At 32.7% G+C, this 23,904-nt stretch overlaps 2 protein-coding genes across 4 annotated transcripts in view; both read left to right on the top strand.

The window, feature by feature from the left end:
- Positions 1–1,177: 1,177 nt before the first annotated feature.
- On the top strand, positions 1,178–19,697 carry LOC134246494 (core-binding factor subunit beta-like). 3 transcript variants are annotated; one of them, XM_062728871.1, is made up of 7 exons: positions 1,178–1,378; positions 1,540–1,626; positions 1,931–2,050; positions 7,055–7,171; positions 9,584–9,703; positions 14,145–14,200; positions 19,351–19,697. In XM_062728871.1, the coding sequence occupies exons 1-7, from the start codon at positions 1,193–1,195 to the stop codon at positions 19,448–19,450; spliced, it is 786 nt and encodes a 261-aa protein (XP_062584855.1). In that variant the 5' UTR covers positions 1,178–1,192; the 3' UTR covers positions 19,451–19,697. The 3 variants fall into 3 exon arrangements, with proteins under 3 accessions (XP_062584855.1, XP_062584853.1, XP_062584854.1); XM_062728869.1 differs by lacking the exons at positions 14,145–14,200; positions 19,351–19,697 and adding an exon at positions 10,055–11,317 and having other exon boundaries at positions 1,189–1,378; XM_062728870.1 differs by lacking the exons at positions 14,145–14,200; positions 19,351–19,697 and adding an exon at positions 9,938–11,317 and having other exon boundaries at positions 1,189–1,378.
- Positions 19,698–22,495: 2,798 nt separating this feature from the next.
- The window catches only part of LOC134246465 (pre-mRNA-splicing factor ATP-dependent RNA helicase PRP16-like), a 48,038-nt gene continuing 46,629 nt past the window's right edge, over positions 22,496–23,904 (top strand). The window contains exon 1 of the mRNA XM_062728831.1: positions 22,496–22,555. Coding sequence (XP_062584815.1) covers positions 22,496–22,555 — 60 coding nt within the window. The remainder of the gene's footprint in view (positions 22,556–23,904) is intronic.

Here is a 23,904-nt window from a genome sequence, read left to right as displayed (position 1 = left end):
AAGTTGTTTGTTTGCCCTCTCCAGGAAACACCTTTTTTTCCTCACCTTTAGGCCTAAGAGAAAAAAAACCCATATTTTCCCTATCTACATAACCTTTTTTTTTTTTTAAATCCCTAGTTTGAAAAGAGCAAGCAAATTTTTATTTAGATGGCCTCACGGTTTTTATTTTTTCTTCTTCTTTTTTTCATTGAACATTTATTATTTCAGTAAGAGAATATTACACTCCTTGATAATTTTCCAAGTTTATGAATATTTGCATCGTCGCAAACCACGGCCAAAATGTACGATCCTCTCCCATTCTGGCCTTGGTAGGAGAGAGCACAGGCCTTTAGATCGCTTAGAAAAAAAATTAAGGTGTTGACACAATTTTTTTTAAGCGATCGGAAGGCCTGTGGGAGAGAGCTACATGCAGTAATATTTTTTTTCAAAATCCTCTGGAAATGAGCGACGATTTTTCTATTAAAATTCAATGAATAAAGTGACATAGTCTGCTTATGTTAATCAACACTTGTATTCTATAGTATGAGTTTTGCTCTTTAGATAATGATATATTTTTAAAAATATATCATTACGTGCCATGGCATGAATAAATGATAATATTCATTTCCATGATTGATAAGGCTAAAATATTTTTTCTCTCAGATCAACAAACAGTTGTGTTGAAATCATGCTTTCGAACCCCATGATTACAAGAGGGATACTACTGTAGGCGAGCATAGTCGGTACAAAATATTTAAAATTTGTTTTGTTCGAGTAACCCAAGAGAGCCAAAAATTTTAACCCACATCTATTCATCGAATTCTTTTCTGAAAAACAAGTAAACAATTTCTAATTTTACAAGAGAGTTGAAATTTGCTCGAAAAACATCTTTTTACAGCGTGAGAAAAACAATCTGAATATTTAATACGTATGACCTCGTAGTAAAAGAAAGTAGGTCACACAAGACCGTATATGGAGGGACTATTGCATTATTCATATCGTATGCCCCGCCTAGTAACCTTATATGGGAGCTGTCATCAAATATTGAAAATGTTATTTGCATAATAATGTATATCCGCTTACGTAGCAAATTCTACGGAAATGAATAGTCGGAAATTACCATATATGGTCATTGTCGGTATTTCTCGTCACTCGGAAACTTCACGAAGACGAACGAATTGGCCAATCAAGAGCGATCGGATACGCTCGTGTAATGTGTAGTATTGTTGTGTTTAGCATGAATGAAGTTGACTCAGAAAGCATGCTGTCAGTACTTACAAACACGCTGTCTTGTGAAGTCGGAATTATATCTCAAAGAAAAATGCCAAGAGTTGTGCCTGATCAAAGATCAACTTTTGATAACGATGAACTATTTCGAAGACTTAGTCGAGAATGTGAGGTAAAGTTTATTTGAAGTTTATTACCAGGTCACATTCTTTTACGGAAGTTTGTGAAGTTTAGATGGCGGAGTGATTTATTACATACCGTTGATCACGGATTTCTTTACCTACCGAATCTCCGAAAAAAGTTTCAGATGGGATTTTTGTTTTATGATTTCAGGTGAAATACACAGGATTTAGAGACCGGCCTTTAGAGGAACGACAATTAAGATTTCAAACAGAATGCCGGGAGGGTCACGCCGATATAGTAAGTTACTATTTAAATCACCCCTTGATCAAGACACGTGTGTGCTGTTTAGTTTAATGTTCCGTGTTGATTAAAAAGAACAAAAAAAAGACGAAAACGGAAAAAAGAGATAGATCTATATTCTTAGAATTAAACAGTTAAGAAATCGTCATATTTTAATTGTCCCCACAAAATGTTAAATTTTACAAAGTTTCCATGTATAAAACTGCACCATACTGTCTCAAACTTTTAACAGGAAATGTCATCTTTCAGTAGTACAGAATTTCATACTTAATTCATTTTTTTCTAATTTTATTTTTTATAGGCCTTTGTAGCCACTGGTACAAATTTACAATTAAATTTTGAATCAAATGCTTGGTCAGACAAAGAGGAAGATAGGATACCCACAAGAGAATATGTAGATTTTGAGAGAGAGCCAGGAAAGGTAAGATCCATCTCTGGTTGTTTTTCTCTCTATCCAGGCTAAAAAATATATGTATACCTGTATTATTAGATAATGTGTTAATTAGAAAAGCATTTATGACATTTCCTTCTATGATTTTGTTAATGTATTAGTCACAAAATCATTTTGAAAAGTCTGTCTATTATTATCAGTGTCAATGTATTTATCACAAAAAAAACATATTTGTCTGGAAGTTTTTTGCTTAATTTAACATTGTGTTTTTTAACTGTATAAAATCGGTGATTTATTTGCTAGACACTGTTGTCAAAATTTCTCCCTTGTTGACAAGACTTGATTAATTAGTGAATAATCTACCATTCTGAAGGGGCTGTGTCTCTTGTATGACATCAACTTGAAATCTGATCATGGGGTCATAACATTTAATTTATACCAAGAAATGAAAGAGGAATTTAACACATGTACATTGAATAAATTTTGGTGAAGATTAAATTTTTCGCAATCTTTTAAAAAGTTGAGATTTTTGGGATTTCCGATTATTTTTTATGATTATAATAATTTGTTCAGTCTGATGGTCATGTCATGTAGAGGAGATATTTTTCTAAGAAAGTTCTTGCTGGGGTCTTCTGATCACCAAACTTCTCATGTGACTTGGTCGAGCGGAAGCTACTCACAGTGTGTATAAGTAAAAAGGACTTCCTTTGTACTTACAAACTTATCTCTGTTTCCTCACTGACATCCGGAATGTCTAAACCAACTAAAACACTGACAAAGAGGGGGGAAAAACTCTATACAACTCCCCACAAAAGCTTGTCATTTCTCTATTCTGGCTGAATGGTCACCAAGTTTTTGTTGACTGACTTTTATGGGGTCTATTGTCCATTATTTTGCCATTTCCATAAAAAAACATGCATACAACTCTGAGCCCCGCAATGATGTGTTAATGCAGTAGAATGGAGATGTAATAACTGCACAGTACCCACAAATCATTAACTGCTTGACCTCACCCCTGTTTAATGACCACAGCATGGCTAAAATTGGGGACAATCAAAATCAGGATTTTCATCTTTCATGAAACTTCTTTCATGTGGGCGTTACAAATGTCATCCTTCTTTTCGAATAAACATGATTAAAAAATATGCAAGACTTCTGCAGGGGTGGAGAAATACATTCATTCTTTCCATTGTATTCATTATGATCAGTTTACAATGGACAATCCCAGCTTTTCTTAATACCAATTTCTTCACATTTTCTTTTTCAAAAAAGACATTATTTTTCTTTTCTAGTTTATTTCTTGAGTATTTTTGGGTCAATTCTTTTTTGCTTTGTTTTGTTTTAATACCTCATATCAAAAAAAAATTTGAAATAACAAAACAGACATGCTTTAAAAAAAATCATTTATATGCAGAGACCCAAAGGGCGTTTAAAATAAAGCTTATAACAAAAGAAAAACAGTGGTAAATAGTAGACCTTATGATAAGCATATCTTCCGACTGAATACAGAATTAATTCTTTGTCACAACTCGTACATGGTAAATATTGCTCGAGGGGGTAAGTATACGAGCCATATAGACATTAACGCTTTGTGTATTCAATGTGTCAAGCATAAGGTAAAAAAAAAAGATTTCGCAGGATAATAACTGATTACGGACATTGCATTATTGTTTGGGTGACTTTCTAACAGATTCAGTTTAAATTAAGTAAAGCCTTGAAGGAAAGAAGACTTAAGTCATGCTTTTACTCATGTACAATTATCTGTGATAAATTTAAATCCCATGAAATCTAAAACGAGTCATTAAATGCTTGTAAAACTATCTATTTAAATGAAAAACTGTGGGTTTATGCCACACCTTTAAAAAAGTTAAGAAAAGGCCTGCATGCATGGATCATTGATCATTTTTTATTAAGTCATTTTGTAAACAAATATATGTGTAACAAATTAACTTTGAATAGAATCTCCAATAACAGGTAATGCTATGAATAGTTCCTTAATTTCATCTTCACAAGAAACAGATGATAGGTGGGGAAAAATGTCATCGTTAGCCTCCTGAAGATTTTATACCATGTGGGGGTGGAAACAGCTAGCTTCCTTGAGTCAATAAACCCATGGAGGTGATTATTTAGAAACATCTACCATTCATTGAGTTTTTTTCATTAGATCCTTCAGTAGTATTGATCTTCAATTGTTTTAGCATAAAAATAAGTCATTATTGGGTTTTATCTGTCTCATCAATGCGATTTGCGGTTTCTGGTGAAATGCCAAACCACAAAGACCGTTTGGCTTGACTTGTTATGTCATACGTAGGTAAAATGGAATAACTCGACAGAAACGCAGCCACTGATGCAATGAATTGCATGCTTGTCTCCTTACATGCTTTGTTTCTTTTGTTTTGTTGTAAACAATAACCATTTAGCAAATACACAACCAGAATTTAAAAAAACAAATTTAATTAATTCACCTCACTGACGCCTCAGTTATATTCCATCATCATTACAAAGGGAGAAAACAATAAACTTATAAAACATTAATTATCAAGTTTTTAATTCATATAGACAAACATGTTGTACATGAATGGGCCATTTACATAATAAAGACAAGACAAATGTGCGTCACATTACTGTAAAAGTTCACACTTATTGTCACATTTATGTTAACTTCCAATTTGACAAAAAATCCTTACAGAAAATTTATTTTTTTGGTCATGTTCTAATGAAAATCAGGGAAAGTCATTTTTATTTAATCTTATTGATTTAATTTCCAGGATGCATATTTAATTTATATCACATATCTATAAAATTACACTTGACCTTAATTAAAATCATTTAAGATCAAAAGAGGATGAAATTGTCAAAATGTTGAAAATGATGTGACCCTTCCAACATAATTAAATAAATTTAATAAATAAAACAAAAGGCAATTTCATTATTATATGAAGTACGTACAGCTTAATTTTACCCCATAAAGCCAAATAAAAAATGAGCACAAAGAAATGATTTTTTCATTATAAATTTTTTCAAGATTATTTATTAAAAAAACAAGGGAGATAACTCATGTCTAAAACAGCCATGCTCTACTTTATCTTTCATTATCAAAGGTAGCAGCTCCAAATGCATTACACATGTGAGCTGGGATTTCCCAGTCGAATTCCAGATCACTGACCTGGCTCCAGCTGACTCAATGACCTATTTTACCTACAGTGACCACCCACTCATTTTCATTCATGAATAAACACAAAAAGGGGAGGAACAATGGATTTAAAATGCCCACTGACCATAGAAATGTTATTTTTAGAATGGTCCTAAAGCATTGTTTAAATTCGCACTAAAGATTAAAATCTACTAGAGAGAGCTTTACCTTGAATTAAGGTGTTACAAAATACCTCTAATTCCAAGTTAAAGTGTTTGCATGTGATATTTTGTTTACTTAAGTACAGTAGATAAATTACACATATGTGTTTGTATAATTATCTAAATCTCTCTCTTTCGCATTGGAGAGCTATTGCAGAAAAATCCTAGTAATATTAATTGACAACCAATTATTGTATATAGAAAAATACTTCAGATTACAATAAGCAATTTAATGTTATAGTTATTATATTATAAAATATAATTAGGGATGATATTTCACAAACATTTTATAAGAGACAGGTGCTGTGATTACTTCATCATGCCTAAACACTCCCCAGTGTATAAGGAGCGGAGGGCATACTTAGAGCCGCTCCAGGCAATATGAATCAGGAGTGGGGGTTCCAGTATATCTCAACAACCCAGACCCCCAACCTCCCACTCACTCAAATGTCATTGCAATATTTATTACCGATCATGATGAAAAGATTATTTTTTCAAGATGATATTTAAAATCGACATCATGCACCTATTTCATTATTCATTTCCATAAGTTTGTTTTTCTTAAAAGTTAACTTTTGTTATTCAATTACACTTTCCGCCTACCTGTTACGGTTTTTAATTTAATAGTGAAAATCTAAACATGTTGATGTTTTTCTGTAATTATGATATTTTTATCCATCCTTTGATAATAAGTTTGTGTATAAAACTCATTTAACAATTGACTTCAGACAAGTCAATGACTGTATCAATGCGTTTTATGCACATTACCTTTTCAGAATGTTTACTCTAGCGAATCACTTAATGCATTTTTAACACTCTTAGCATTGTAGTGTGTTATGGGTATATAATATGATAATGAGTTTTGATTAGATAAGAAAATAAGTTATGAAAGGACGGGGTTTGGTTTTATCCTTGTAAGTGAAGGGAGACTGCACCCTTTGACATCTTATTTAACCCTCCTTATGTTTTGAGCGGCAGTGTAAGAAATACTCTGTATTCTGCAATGTAAGCCGGCATGCACTCCTTGACTTCTGAATCACATATGATCTATAAACTTGGCAAAGCTTAAAAGTTATATTACAAGTAGTATTAAAAAATTGTGACATATATTGAGCAAAATGTTTTGGAGGGCCTGCTCATTTTTTTTACAATGTGCACCAAACTGAATGGGGAAGGAGTGTTTGTTTTTTTTACATTGTGCACTGAATTGAATGAGAAAGGGGAAAGTCTAAAAATTTTTACAGTGTGTACCATATTGAATGGGGAAGTTTGCATTGTCCTATTATTTCTGCTAAATAAGCTATTGTTGTTTCTGGAGTATTAGAGACAGTTATCATTCCATAAAAGTACACCAATTCTGTCTTTTTCCTCTGAAAAAGGAATCCATTTGACATATAAAATGTCACATGAATTGGAGATAATAAAGTTGCTGACATTAGGAATATTGGCAAGAAATCTTACATATTGGGCTAATCATGTCAATGCATGGTTGCCCTTCCTTTATTAATTTGTAGATATGGTTTTCCTTATCCCATCAATTTACCAACCTTATGTCAAAAACGTGATCTGGAACAATTAACTTGGACTTCTGTAATACAATGTATAAAAAAAGTTTCCACTTTCATAGCTTTATGATAAATTTCTCAATCATTAAATGCATTTAAATTCTTTCCTTTTTAGGTCCATCTAAAATCCCAGTTTATCTTAAATGGAGTGTGTGTTATATGGAGAGGATGGATAGACCTTCACAGACTAGACGGAATAGGCTGTATAGAATACGACTCGGAAAGAGCCGAGGTAAGGACTAAAAGAGAGAAATAGAGAGAGAGGGGACCTCTTCTTGCAGCTTTCCAGAAAGATGAGAACCAGTTATTGACTCTTTAGTAGCTGTTTTGTATCTAGTGTTCAAATGTTATTGACCTCTTAATCACAGTTGTCAATTTTCTCTGCTTTTTTCACTTTTGTTCATTTTCAACAAGTTTTCGATACGTCCTTAAAATTTCTCCTTATTAGAGGTGAGACCCATACATTTAATGTGCACACCAATACTAGGTCTCTTTTGAAATGGGATGAAGACAAAGCAGGAAAACTTTATAATCCTCTAATACAATCCTAATGAAATTAGAAATTAATACCACTGAGTAGCAGAACCTTTACACTTCAGAAAAAAAGATTTCTTTTCTTTCCAGTCAGAGCTTAGTCTTTAATTACTTCACTTTATACATTTGTTTAATTTTCACTTATACATGTGTGTTTAACTTGCATTAAACCTTTTTTTGCAAGCTGTTTTCAAATATACATTTTTAGGAAAAAAAATTTTCCTATGTTTTTTGAATAGGGAGTAAATGAGAATAAAAGATAAGACAGAGACTAGAATTAAGAAATATAAGGGGAGAATTTGAAATGATTTCTGGGAAGCTGTAGTTTGATATAGAAGAACCACAGGCCATATGTCTAATTACACAATGTGTCCCTCAGAAAGTTAGCTGTTCTACATTGTGGTCTAGGAAATGTGTTTTTAACACGCTAATTAACAACCATTTACAAAAGAAATTTGTCTTAACTGTGGATACAAAAGAGACTAATCTAACGAACATGCCAAAACTAGCACCCTTCTAGAACAAGGCACCCAAATCTTGTGCATTTTTCACCATCATAATCAGTTTGCCTGGGCACGATTGCACACATTAAGACCATTCTTTATCCATTTTTTACAACTCTGCAGAAAGTTGAAACAATAGTTTTGGACAAGTGCTTGTGTGAGGGAAACATTAATTTAGGGATTTTTAATTTATTTTGTGGGGTGGTTAAATCATCATTACAAGTCTAAACTAGATTGATTTCTTCTGATGGCTGATCCTGGGTTTCACTTTCAATGTTGCCCAATCATTTGTGGAATTAGTACCCCAGTCGTGAGATAATTAAAATGCAACTCTGATTAATTGTTTTTCATCTTCCATAAGGATTTATAAATGGATTCTAAGGATGTGTTTTGTTAAGAAGAAAAAATAGCAGATGCAATGCAGTCTTTGTGGAACAAAAAGTTTGTAAATTTTGGACTCAGCCCACAAGTCTGTTTTGGTAAAACATGCAAGAGTTTTCCAGTAATGTCTTCTGCTTAGTAAATAAGTGTGGAAAGGGTGGGGATCTGTTAATCTCCCTCACAATGGAGCCATATGCTGCATCTAAATCTACAACAGATCTCAGGATTCTCCTGTGACCTTGAGAGGGTGCTAGCTTCAGATGCAGCAGTGCCAGGGTTGTTGTCCTTGTAAGGGGAATTAACTGCATCAGATTCTGACTGCATCTGCCTCTTTCCAAGACAAAGACCCCTCTAACCTTATGTAATATGTGCAATTTGGGTAGCTGCAGATTCTGGATCTGAAAGAGCAGGTTTCAGACAAGGTGAATTTTGAGCTGTCAGATGGCATCAGGGAAATGGCAATGAATTTTTCCTAAGTCCTCTGATCAAAACAAAGTCAAATTAAAAGCTGCTCTTTGCACAATGGGTTAAAAAGACAAAGAAAAATCAATATTTAATTCAGAATAGTGCAGTCAGCTGCTGGAAAAAGTCTCTAGTCATCATACACACTATTTTGTAATCAAAGCATCCAGCTTTTCTTGTATTTAAACCATATGCATCAGGCAAATAGTTGAATCCTGAAGAGTCTAGAAAAGTCAGTCAAAATCCAATTAAAATTTGATTGTTCACTTTTTAAAAATGTGATAAAAATTGGTACCTCAAGCAGGTGATGGTTTGATTTTTGTGGAAATTATCAAGTACAGAGAATCAGGAATGGGGCTGCTTCTTTGGTTCTGTTTTTCTTCCTGCTGTTGCTTCAGCTGCACTCCAAGAGAACAAGAAAAGAGTTGCATATGGTTTGAAGTGTGGCATTATAATTATATTTTGGTCTAACATATTGCAAGAGAACAGGTGAAAATTAAACTGCATTTGTTTCACTTGCCACTGCATCAACTTCTGAAACATTTGCCCCTCATTTTCTTGTTTTTCAAAGTCAAGTAAAACTTGTCCAAAAGTTTTCTTTGTCTAGAAAAAAGTTTCACAGCCTTAACTTAACAGTATATTTCACCTTACAAAATGGAAAACTGTTGTTTTACTAGCATTTGAAAACTAAGTGCCTGGCAGAAAATGCCCTGCAGTTTGAAAATCTTTGCAAAGTTTTCATGATATTTTTTTTTTCTCTTCAGGTAGAGGACCAGTTGTATCGGCAGCAAATAGAACAGTATAACCAAAGATTACGAGAGTTTGAGGAACGACAGAGACAGTACCGGGAACAGCAAGAGAGAAGGTCACATGACGAACAGGAGGTAATTGATGCCTTGTTGTGTATATCAGAGGACCGAAAATCCTAGGCTTTGTTGTCAGTGTTGTGTTGTTGTCCCTTTACCAAATGGTTGTTAGATTTTGTCAAAACAACAACTCCCTCATTTATTTGTTGTTGTGGCACTTTATCCAATTCTTTATAGTATCTTTTATACATATATATTTTTTTAGGAAGCTGTTAGCTTTTTTCTTATTTATTTATACATATTTATTTGTAGTTTTATTGAAATGCAGATACAATAACCTCAGTGTCAATCTGGAGAATCTATTTCCTGAACTCTCAAATGACCAAAAAAAACCTCTCTTGATCCATCTTCTGTGTCTGTCATTTTCAGGAGGGTTTTTCATAAAGACCCAGTCTAAGTCAGACACACAGAGAGCTGGTAAATGAGTATCCCCTGGGATCTCTGTAAACCTAGTACCCCACAGTGTGGCCTCTCTCTCAACCTTTCATGGACTTCTAAGGAACACCTACATGCTTAGTGCTTTCAATTCTTCATTTATCATGTAAAGCAAAAAGTTCAAGATTTTGCTATTTTATTATTTTCTTTTATAAGAGCATTAGCATTTTTAACTGTTTTTGGAGTTGTTGCATGATGTTCATTTTGTTTGTTTGTTTATTCATGTAGCATAAAAACATACTCATTAGCCAGTTCTTCAGCATTCAGACATATAATGCTACATTGTTTATTTTTTGAAGTATTTTGTTGTTGTAGTGATATTTGACTCTGGGAGTGACATTTGTATAAATGTATACCTATGTAAATTCTTCACACTATGTGTTCATATTCATAAGAGGAAATACTTTGTTATTCACTGCCAGAGATGTATCCTATATCATTATGTCATTTGTTGATTGGTATTCAAAAGTTTGTGTGATATGTAAAGTCACTGTACTTAAGGAGTTAAGTGATACATTATGCTCAAGGGACTCTTTTTAACTAGAGGACAAGTTTTTTTATGTATATAGAAAAGTTGATGAGTGTTTTGTTAAAATGTTATACATTCTAGTCATAAAGATGTAACCATGATAAATTTGTACAGTTTATTACTGCCCATGCAGTTAATGAAAAAAAAGTATATTTATAGTTGATCTTTTTAATTTAGTGCACTTTTAAAAGAATTTCATTCCTTGGTGTGACCCCAGATTCTTTTTTCCAGTGATTATAATTTTTCTTGTAAATAAATATCTTAGAAGATGCATCTATTTTTTTTATTGAAGATATAAAAATTGAGATTTTTAAAAGTAAATTTGTTTATTTTATCACTTTTTATATGTTTATTTGATATGTTTCCAAGAACAGCAACTCTGATTCAGTCTAAGAAGTTTCCCAAAAAGTTTTGAGTTTTCCTCAAAGCACCCAATTCCTTTACATGTGCACTCTTTTGCATAAATGCAAAAAAATCAATAAATTTTGCATCAGAATTTAGAGTTATTCCCCTTAATTTGGCTGCATGCAGTATTGTGCACAATGCAGAAAATATTGCATCTTCATATGAAACCTCAAGTTTTTTGAGAAATAAATCCCAACTGTTCAAGAAACATGCAATGAGTGGTTTATATAAAGAATTTATGTATTAATAAAAATGTTACATTTTGTTGTTTTTCTTGTTGTACTTGTTAAATGGCAGCATGCTTTGATGTCCCCCAACCCATTCAGTTTTACAATGCTTTTAAAAAAAAATTATTGCAATCATATTTTTTTGATCATTATTGTGGCTTCTTTTTTGTTATCCATGGATACCTTTGATGTGTTTACTGTTGGTCAAAATTTCATTAATTTTTTACAGTGATCACAAATATTGATCATGAAAATTATGAGACTTCTCATCAGCGTCATATGTTCTTTTGAAGAAATTATAAAAATAAAACCCATTCATTAAAAGCAGAATTGATAAAAAATGAAATAGGACACCTGGTCTGAAAATATTGTAAAACAAATCAAACATGTGGGCAAGAGTTTCTGTCTTTGTTTTTTAAATAGCAGAAAAGATGGTACGGATAGTTAGCCTAAGGAAATATTTCTCTGACAATGACCATCAGATGACTGAGTACAATGGGCCTCAGACTCAGAATTATCTTGTCCTCTCTGCCATTAGCATAATGCTCTGAAGCAATGTCCTTCATCTTAACTTCACTGATTCAAATGGTCTTCCAATCTTGAGATTTTCAAAAATAATATTTGAGTTAAAAAAATATAAAATGCTGTTGTTAATTTTTTGGGGGGAGGTTTATTGGTAATATTCTCTTTAATTGAAAAATGATCTTTGAAATAGTTAAGTTAACAATGGCCTCTGTTGCTGAAAGTCTTAGAATTAAATAACAAACCTATCGGGTACCAGCAAAACTTGACAGGCAGTTCTCTTTGTCTTCCGATTTGACTGTGTGATTGAAGCAAATCCAACCCCTTCAAAAGTTCTCTAAAATTAAATGACAATTGCTGACTTAAGAAATAGTAAAATGAACTCTTTTTTAAACACCCCTTGTATTTACTAATAAATGGATGCATTAAATCTTCTTTACATTTCTTTTAGTTCTACCATTTCGCAAAATAAATTGAGTTGAACCTCCAAGTTACACCTGTCCACACTCAACAAATTTCCCTCATGAAAACCCCATTCAGGAGTAAACACAGAAGTGAAAAATATTTAGAACTTTAATTTTCATTAAATAAAGGCTTTTTCTCATCAAATAACAATCATAAAAATGGTGGAAGTATGGCATATTTCATAAAAAGAAGTAATGTAAAAGCAATTTTTTAGATGAAAGGTTAGAAATATGAAATATGTGAACTGTTTCCTTTGCCATTTAAAATCCATATCTTTGTCCAGGTGATACCAGGAAAAACTGTATCCATGCCAATTCCTAAATGTCATTTTAAACAACATTATTTAAAGTACAGACACAAAAATTAATGGTGAATATCAAAATGACTGTGACTGCCATTTCCTAGCATAAATAAATATTTAGTTATTAATTTTAGGTACTCTGTAAGTAATACCAACGAAATTCTGTATTCTAGGAAACCAGCAACCTACCCTCCCTCCTGAAAAATTAAACACATTTTGTTTGCAATAACAAATGCATTGAAATCTATAAAAATTCTTCTATAAATAAGGAGGGTTTTTAAATTGGTAAATATCTATTAATTTATTCAACACTTTGACTTTCTCAAAATTTACAAAAACTATAACTCAAAATTTCTCATCTTTATTGACTTTTTTTGTGATAATTTATGTTTTTAAAGCCCTTTCATTAATTGTTGGATTTGAAGAATAATTTCCATTCAGTTGGGAATTGATGGATTCTCCCTTGCCTGTAAAACCTAATACAGATCCATCCCAAGCAAAATTGGGGGGGGGATATAATAGTTCTAATCACATTTTTAAAAATTTAAAATAATTTACATGTTTAACAAATCAATCCACCACAATAAAATGTTAGAATCCTTACATATTTGCTTATTTTCAATTTATTTTTATTTTTTATATTTGCAAAGGAGACATTTTTAGGGTTAATTGTATGCTTTCAATTAAAGTCCTGGTCCACTCTTTTTATTATGGGGGTATCACCTTAAGTTTTTAGCAGCAACTGTTATATGTTGGTAACAGATCTTTTTAAATATTCTAGTGATTTTGAATTCTAACAATTCGTAAGTTACATGCAATCACTTCATTACAATGATATAAAAATATGTTTAAAGTTCAATCATTATGCAAAAAAAATCTCATTTACTTATCATTTGACATTATCCATAAGTAATGTCCTTTTTGGAAAAAAAAAGGGGGGGGTACCAAGCACAAAAGTACCTTTACTTGGAACTAATATTACCAAAAAAAAATATTCATTGCTATTCTGAACATGAACAACACAACAATAAAGTTTATATACAGAGGCTTCTGAACTACGATAGTCCCTCATAGTTAAATGTTAAAAGAGTGAAAAGATTGCTCCTTACTTTAAAAATTTAACACTTGCCGATCTTATTCTATTCATAAAAACCATGTGAAAATACATATTTTCTTCCTATTTCTTTTTAAGTTTTTTTTTTAATATAATGTCAAATCGTCAAAATCCAGGAGACTTGGCGAGTGAAACGCTTTACTAAATCTGATATTTACAAAAAAAAATTTAAGATGGCCAAAGTTAAAGCAAGTTATATAATTTTCGGTAATGCAATGCAGTCACATCAGATATGGGTATAGATATTCCCTCGATGCTTTTTTTCATTTGCCTATAACCTGGCTATTTATCTTTATTCGCTTTTAATCATTATATATACATGTTATTGTCAGAAATAAATGTATCAATGTCAAATTATGAAGGGTAAACTGATATATGGATATCAGAAATATTCCAAACTATTGAATGTAAAACGTTAAACAGGTGACAAAGGCTGAATATGGTGCATTTGTTTCATGCAGGTGAGTTCAAGCCTACAAACCAGGGGGATCAAACACGTCGTGGACCCGACTGCAAAGTAAGCTTATACCATTGTTTGTGATCAATTTGTTAGAGTTATGGTCACCATAGTCGCCAGAGCATATCCGTTATGATCACGTGGCATAAAGTTTTCTGTAAAGAATTTTTAAAAATTTGTGCGGTTGTTTTCACTGAATGAGCTCAGTTTTGCTTTATCCTGCCAAAGAGATCTTTTTAAGTATGTTGCAATTTTTTTCTTTTTACACGTTTATTTTGCACGTGTGTTTTGCATGTGCATAATCGTTCTGCGTGATCATAACCGGAAGTTGTCAATGTACTCACGCTGTAAATGTTGGCTTAAAGTTGTGGGAAATTAAAATTAAAAATTAAGATAAAATACTTATAGAATTCTCTTGGTTGTAGGCGTGAATTTGTCTATGATGCCACTTGTATAAATTAATTTTTACACAATATGTTGTAACATTCTATACTTTTGTTTGTTTTGTTTATGATTTTAAGGTCGTTTATATCAATGCATAACTAATCAGAAGAACAGAATATTTCATTCCTAATTTTACCAAATCAAATAAAACCAGAGGCAAATCAAAGAACGGGAATTGTGGATAAAAAAATGAATTAAATTAATGCGATTGTATGACAAATCAAGGGACACAAAAATGAGAGTTCAAGGGGCGGTTCGGTATTCATTCCGCGAGCGAAAGGTTCACGGTCGTATTTTGCATTTCTGCTAGAATTTGTATTAACCAAAACAGATAACAAAAAAGTAACATTTGTGTTCAATCTTTTTTATTTGAATTCAGTGATGCAAACTGGTATAATTATGGCGAAACGGCGGTCCTCGGCAGACGGCCGATGAAGGATTCGAGCATTGCAACAGACTGGATACTTTGTCTGTTTTACAATTTACATGTCCGCCGGCCGGCCGTAGACCAGTTGTCAAGAATAATGTTTATTATCATAAATTACACTCGCCAATAGTTTATGAACCCATGCCAAAATAGACGTTTCTGCTTTTATTATGCCGAACTCAATAAAATTCAATCTTGAATTCCATGCCTAAAGAATTCTTATTTTAATGCAACATTTGACTCAATTCAGGTACACAACTGTATACAGTTTTTGGCGTTATGAATTAATTATGGGCATATTGCACACGTGCTCCCTTTCATATTATATGAATAATTATATCAAAATTGATGTCATTGTCGACATTTGGTTTAAACATATCAGTGAACCAGGTAAACTTGGCATTTGTGTATTTGAAAACATTCTTAATTTCAAAATTTTTACTGTTTGGGATCTTATTCAGTTACGAAGTCGATGTTTAGAATAAGTATCATTTCGACCGTGTTTAGGTTTTGGTTACTTGATTACCGTATCGTAGGGTGCGGAAACGTTACATGAGTAGTTGTTTTCACGGGATTTAAGATTGCGCGTATACATTTGCACTAATCTCTTACTTGCATGAAAATCCAAGGTTGTCATTTTGTTGTCTGCTGTCTGTAAGAAAGCCTTCGTAGAACAGTCCTTGATGACGTCATATGCAGCCTTTCTTTTCGTTTTGTTTTATTTTAGTATGTTTTCCTTTTGTAGCACCTTTGTCATTTATGATAAATTAATTTGAAGAAAACAATTAATTTTAAGGGAAGGGATGCGTTAATAGATTCAGGGGAGTCAAATGATCGTTTCTTAAAACCCGTTGATCTTTTCAAAATGCCGCATCGTTAAATTAATTCCGGAAACATGTAATTACTCTGTACCATAAACAGCTTTTCAAAGGATTGCCTTTTAAATGTATTGGTGAATTTAATTTTGTAAACTGAGTGATTTTCGAAAGTCCTCAATCCCTGTACACCCTTTGGCGACCATAGACAGTACAGACTTGGTAGACATGCGAATAAAGCACCAGTCCACACGTTCCGCCGTGTGAAGCACACTTAGACACGTGTTATGTTTACCCAGGTGACTGGTAATAGAAATTGAATACCTGTATAAAGTTAGAGAGATTGGATTAAAATAAAATACTTTTCGTGCAATAACACAAAACGCGTTCATGCAAGAACCATTGAAAGGAAGTAGTCACTTTCATTGTCAAGTGAAATCAACGTTTAGGGTGACACTGCAAGTGTAATCATTGAAAATTAATTAAGCAGCCATATTCGCTGCACAATATCTGTTAATTTCCACTTTGTTTACAATTATTGGGTGAGCTATTGCTTAGTGGGATAAAGTTCAGCCACAGAGAATTGTTGAGGGCACTTTTAAAGGAAAAAAATCCCTGCAGTCTTTTGGGCATCGACTAAATATGTCGACGTATTAAACAATTAGCACTAGACGCCTCTTTAAAGGATTTATTGGATTTTTATTGGATTTCCAAACGTGTAAATTTTGGAGATGATTTTCACTGCGATATCGAATTCATTCTAGTCTCAACCTTAAGCTTTTCAATCGGCGACTTTTCACTGCGTGCCTTCTGTGCCTTAATTTGCAATATTTTCAACAAGGAAAATACGAAATGTACTTGGGCGGGTGCGAACCCGTAAGAATCCAAATGCTGATGAAAATTAAGTAATCGATATACAGATAAACGATGAAGGGCTGAATGAACATGTACTGTTCTTGGCGGAAACCAGTATCCCACAACGTAACTTCTATAGTGTTGTCCTAAAAACACGTTATATACTTTAAAAAGAAAATCTAAACTGCATTCAGTTTTCACACAGTTATTTTCTTACTCATGTTATCTAACTCAATAAATCAATATGCATATGTTATGTATTGTCAAACTATTCTGAAAATGTAAATTAAAATGTAAAATTCCGAGATTTTTTCCACAATTTACTTTGCAATTCAAATTAGGAACTTCTTCTAATCGTTTAATTAATGACAAGATATTATGAGAAACTCTTAAAACTTTAAATGGATAAAATGTTCATAACATAAAAAGGGGTTAAATGAAAAAGAAAGAAAAAGATACAAAGGACAATTGGCGAACAATAAGATGTTACTGTAAAATAATTGTTGTTCCTTTATACGGGATTCTTCCCCGTGTTCTTCCATTATTCTTTAACACCACTTGTATTTAAATTTCAGATCAAAGAAATTAACTGTTCATTCTTCGGAGAGATCGAACTGATTGGCCCTTTTGTCGTAGAATTACTCAGACATAATGAACCCAACGATTTTTTGTAATAACTAAAATTAACTTACCATCTTTCCCATCTTGTAAAAAAAACATCTCTTTCTTTGAATCCCCATCTCATTGGAAGCTAATTTTGTTAAATATAATGTATTTCCCAACCTGACAGTTTTTCTGTAATAGGGAGCGCTCGATAAATTATCAAACATTTCACCTTTTGATGGTTTCAATTTATTTAGCACAAAATAGTGAAGAAGGCTTCTTAAATGGTTACATTTGTGCTTTTATTTTAATTTTTTAACTATTACTATTATTATAATGTTTTTGGTTATTTGCGAGATTTTTTTTCCTCTTTCAAATGTTTAAGAAATTATCCCATTTTAGAGTCAGTGACTATACCAAATGGTGGCTTTGTGTAATACTCACGACCCAAACTTGGGTTGATTTTTGACACAGATTATGCTTTATTTCTGCCTTAATTGTCGGCATTAGTTATTAAAATTTAGCTGATTGGTGTTATGGTCATATTTTACGTTTTTGTCCTTTATGTAACCTGGTTTAATAACATTTAGAATTTTATGAGGCATGGCACACTTTGATCAAACTCTAAAAAAAATTAATAAAAATGTCAGGTGTGAAATGAAATGCGCCCTGCCGTGCAACAGAACATAGAGTGATGGCTATCTACTAAATTGTTTCCTTCATGGGCGGAAGATTCCGACATTAAATTTGACTTTTAAGCACCGACAACTTCATCACATGAAGATTACATTAAAATTATATTTGTTCACTTGTTGCCGTCTATTGAAAATTATACAATCTTTGATAATATGATTAACAAATTAAACATTTTTTGGAGTTAAACGTTCAATTGGAAGGAAGGAAGAACAGGCTAGGTGCGGTTTAAGACTATATTGCTTTACATATTTAAAAGGAAAATACATTCGATCCGGAATTTAAAAAAAAAATTTATTGTTTTGAACATATTTTATTGACAATATGTCAAAGGGATTGGACACAAGTTCCAAAAACTTAGATAGTCCTCTCCCATACATAAAATCTGAATAGCCATACAACATTTACAAAGTTTTACAATAATATATACATGTACATAGAAGAACAAAAACAATTGTTTTATGAATAAGGAAATAATATCAAAAACTATTTTAAAAGCAATTGATCGAGATATCCTTATTCTTGAATTTTGTTGGACGACAATGGACATGCTTTAGAGGCTCACAATAGACTGAATTAACCTTCATTTAAGAAGAGTTATGAGGCAACACCCGCATGTTCCCCTTGGGGACACAAAAAAGTAACGTGCATGGATTATACGCACAGCTCCCGAGAGCTCGGCCACCTATGGCTGCACGCGACCTCAAACAAAACCGGATTCGTTCCGGCTATTTATCGCCTTTTCTTTTTGTGATTTGTTGAAATTACGAGCTTTTTCTCATTTGCGCTGCTGTGTTCATTTGAATAGTTTACATCACAACTCAATGCTAGAAAGTTTGCAAGCAAATTGACAGAATGTTTTCATTTCAATTGATATTTTGCTTTTCTTAATTAAAGTATTCGCGCTTGAATATGACCCCGGGATCATGAAGCTTGCTTGCATTGCGCTTGAATATTTTAGAATTCCAATATAAATATGCTAATCAACATTGCATCTTCACACTTCTGTTGTCTGTAATACTAAATTAAGAATTTCATTTCACAAATATCTGACATTTAACCTTTGATCCATATGTGTTCCATGATCCCGCGAACAAAGCTTTGAACTTATAGATTAATATACAGTTAAAGTATATATCATTGAGGGAGTTAGCAAGATTCCAGTTCCTCAAGACCAAACCTATTTCCATCGGCTATGCCTCGGGAAATAGTTCTGGTCTTGGGGAACTGGAATCTTGCTAACCCCTTCAATGATATATACTATAACTGTATATTAAAAAAGTTAATGTTTGAATTTTTGAAGTGAAAAAAATAAAGTTACCCCTCTCCCGATATGACTATGAGGATAATGATGATTATTTTGACTGTTTCAGACAAGGCGGGAGGGTTCTCGTGCCAGTCCCGCTGAGACCAGTGGCAGTGAATGACAGACGCTCTCTGTTGCCATGGAGACATCGAATGTACATTCTGTAAATAAGAGAAACGTCCTGTCCAGGGACTTGTTTATTTTTTATGAGCTAATCAGGTTCATCCAGAGGCTTACGTATGGTGTGGAATAACATCCAACAACAATGGATTTTGAATAGTCCAAACGTTCTTGCATTCCAGATCACAGGAAACATGGTTCTTGTCAAAGTAGAGCAACTTTCATTTGTTGTATTTTTTCACCTTTCCCTTTTGTGTGCGTGATATCCCGGTTTGACTGTTAAACGCCTCAAAATTAACTGCTTTACGACAAAATACATTGCATTAGGCTTGAATGAGAATATTGTATTGAAAAGGGAAAGGAAAATTTGAAGACAAGCTTTTATCCATATCCATTGGTATATTTGTTTGCCTGTACCTGGTTTGTGAGAAACTTTAGTAGAACACAACGCTTAGAACAGTATGACGTCACTGCTATCAAATGGCATACTTAACCGGTGTTTTGGAGGTGTACTGTAGAAAAATATTTTCTTGGATCGATATACTGTAGAGCTCCAGAGATATTTTGTTTAGGATTTATAAATATTGTTTATATACGCTTTACTGCATTCATCAAATTAAGTCTCTCTCTCTCTCTTTCTCTCATTTTATATCCCTTTCCATTTCTTGGAAAAAAATTATTTTTTATTTACACTTACTAAAGCATTAGTTACAATAAAAGAAAACATAAACATTATCATTATTTTCCCCTACAAAATTCATAGATCATCTTTGAAAATTAACATAAGACAATGTCTTATTTTCTTAATGAAAGTCTTTCTTAAAGCCGACTGAAAAATAAATAATAAGTTTTTGACTTATATAAAAAGTTTTGTTGTTTGCTTAATTTGTGATTTTAGTTGTATTGTGTATAAATTGTGCGTTCTAGTCAGCATTTTATTTTTATGTACAGCATAAAGTTAGGTGTTGTAAATATTTTTTCTTCTCAGAACTGCCATGTTTTGATTTTACCTGAAAAATCTGTGAAGAATTTATTTTTATATACTATGATTTTTTGCCCATATATTTGAATTTATTAAACTGTAACTTTAAAGGGAGTGTGGTGCATTCATAAAGACCATTTTAAAGTGAATATCTAAGTCATTGATTACATGGTATTTGATTATGGTATTGTCAACATTGTTTGCAAAGTAAAGTGTACGTGTGGATAAAAACATTAAGTCTCGTTAATATTTACACAAACGCACAATTCGATGCATTTATTGAACTGTAGACTGTAAACGGTTTATGTGGACCAATTTTTAGAAAATTTGAATGCATCGAATTGTTCGTTTCCATGGATACCAAAGAATTAGAGATGATAATGACTGTTCCCTGTCCGGGGATGAGTTTTACATATTTTGTTGATCTAAAACTTTTTGAGTGGCGGTTCATTTTAACAGCCTGTTAGTCAAAAAGAGCACAGAATCTTTCTCTGTATTTTTTAATGAAATATTTGTATTTAGTCTAGAACATAAGATACAATTTTGCTTGAGTGTTTTTAATGTTCAACTTTTTTAGTATCCAAAGTCTTAAACTTGATTAAGTTTTTGATTTGGGTCGATATGAATTTAGCATATTCATAACTCTGTATACTAGTACACTAGGTGAACACTTTGTATATATAATTCTAATGACTTCAGTCTTGTATTTATTTTATTTGAATTTTAGCGACATTTGTCTGTATTGCACTTGTTTTTACCTGATAAAGGTTATTTTTATATTGTCGGCGGCAATATTTTGTTTGTTTATATTACGTTCCCAAATAAAGATTATTTTTCTTCAGTGTGTTTATCTTCTTTCTGTTAATCACATCACCTGAAAACAAATTTTCGGGACGTGTTCGAAGACATATACACATAAACCTACACATTTTGTTCATTGCATTGGGTATAAAATATGGGTCAACGTTAGGCATTGCATAAGCAAGTTTTTGTGCGCAATAAATATATGTTTTTTATGGGTGGCACTGTAGCTGTCTGGTTTCCATCCCAATTTGTTCAGACCAGCTAGCTACAGATCTGCAGCTACTTTCAAAATTACAAGTTTAGCATTTTTGCGGCTTGTTTATTTCATAATTTACTGGTATACCACATAAGGGACCTTTATTGTGGTCACGTGTCGGGTGTCAAGCCTTCGCGTTTGATGAGTTTTCGCCTTTCAGGTCCAGATTATCCTTGATTGACACGGCGCCACTTCACAAGCTTTCTGGTTATAAAGGGGGTGAAGTGGTCGGTATTAAAACTGGTTGTTTGTAGCAAAACCTTGCGTCACTCCACTTACGGGGTATTTATGAGTTTACAATATTTTATGTTTCACAATGAATGAAGAATTTCCATAAGAATAAGAACAGTTATAAACATTACAGCAATATGATGCCTTCATCCGTTCTCTACAGAAATGACCCAAGTTCGCGCCCTTTACTGCGGCGCAGACGACCAAAATCAAGGGTTTCTAGTCAATCACGTAACTCGTAATAACCCTGCAAAATACAAATTTATGCAAAACTGGAGATGTCGTTTAATGTAAGGCTTAAAAGGATTATTTTACTTTATTGTTCTTTGTGATATTGAGTTATCAGAAAGTTAATTTAGTTTTACTTTCCTTGTATCAATGTAGTCACGACCTCGGTACATATCGAAAAGTACAACATAGTACTCACTAATCAATAGTAATACTCAGGTTTTCGTCAATAATAGCTTTGTTCAATCACACGAGGTTATTTCCAACGGCAGAGTTGTGCAACTATTTGTATGTGTTCCTCCATATCCACTTTCATTGTTGCAATAAAATGATAACTGATTACAGTTGTTAATGACTGCCTTAAGGCACATGCGCATTTGAGGCAACATCATCAAAGTCAAAAATATTAATATTTCCGATATCATAATAGTTGGGTTGCACTAAAACTCTGTACTTAGACCACCCACAATAGTTTCTATACGTGGGGGGACAAAGGAGGTTGTGTCAACCCGCTATCCGCCACGTGCGGTTTGTTTTCGCGCCTTAGAAGTCCATTAGTTTAAAATATATATTGGGCTCGTGGTTGCAATCATGAGTAAGTTTGAGGAAAACAACCTCAATCAATTTATGTTTAGAATTACCACCAGGAATGTAGGTGTTATCGATGTCCTCCCTCTAATGAGGGGTTTTGTATAGAACTAATATCGAAGAGCTGTCTGAACGCTTCAAAATGCATGGATGTCATCACTCTTACTTGAATTAAACAAGAGTTACATAGCATTGACGAATTAAATAGTGAACACCCCTAGATCTATTCCTCTTTCTTTCTCAGTTTGTTAAAATTGTAAAATCAGAACTTTTAGACATTTTGAAAATACGTCAGGTGCTCACAGCAACTTAACAAATTACACAGATAAACAGTAAAAAAGGTTACCATAAATTCTTTCCAGGAAAACCTTTAGAATGCATGGTGCAATGGTGTATAAACACTTTCAGATGACTTAAAATTGTGTTTATGAATACCTGTATATAGTTGAAAATTTAAGCAAAAATTTTAAAGTACGTATTTCTTAAAAAAGACGTGTTTGTGAAACACTCATGTCCCCACAAGGCAGCTTTTGACGAAGGTGAAAGCTGCTCATAACTTTAAGGTCAAAATATGAAAAATGTTGTTAACCAAAAGAAAGAACTTGTCTCAATAAATAAATAAATGTACCTGTGAAATTTTAAAGCACAAGCTCCAACCATTCAAATGTTATGGGCAAGATTAATTTTTTTAAAGTGTGGGTCAATTTCCAAAGTCAAGATCAAAGGTGGGACTTAATGGTTTCCATGGGATTTCATTAGAAATATGCATATGAAGCCCTATCACCAACTTCAAAAGTTATTGCCAAGGCAGCGAAGATGTTGACAAGGTTAAGTTTGTCAAAAGTATGAAAAACTCCAATGTCGAATTGTTGGTATACAAAGGTCTTGTCACAAGGAATATATCTTTCAAATGTGAAGGCCCTAATACTAATTGTTCAAGAGAGAGGGTCAAAAGTACAGGTCAAGGTCAAAATATAAAAAAAAAATATTGATATCTTTGAGGGCATCTTTAATTCATTTTTAAAGCTATACATGGCGTATCTGAGCTTTAAAAAAAAAATAAATAAAAATACGAGATTAAGCATAGATTTACATGATATTTGTTATTTAAGTTCAAATTCAAATTTTTACCTATTTTTGAACTTAAATATCCCTACGTTTCTATTAGTTAAATTGACTTTAAACTTTGTTTGATATTTATATCCGAGTCGGAAATGAATCGGTTATTGTTTTAAATCTGTGATATCAATGAAAACAAACAGAAAGACCTTTTTAATTTAAGTTAGTCTGAACTTATAAATAAACTAAACTAAATATCACTTTAACAGACTCAAAGAAAATTTTTATAATGGATTCTAATGTTGAGTCAAAGGAGATTAAACTGTTGTTGCTATTCAAAGAAAGTGTTTTAT

The sequence above is a fragment of the Saccostrea cucullata genome, unplaced genomic scaffold (assembly GCF_032062105.1).
Source record: "Saccostrea cucullata isolate Sc308-1 unplaced genomic scaffold, CSIRO_AGI_Scuc_v1 ctg2, whole genome shotgun sequence".
Taxonomy (NCBI): Eukaryota; Metazoa; Mollusca; class Bivalvia; order Ostreida; family Ostreidae; genus Saccostrea; species Saccostrea cuccullata.
This window is presented reverse-complemented; position numbering and strand designations above follow the sequence as displayed.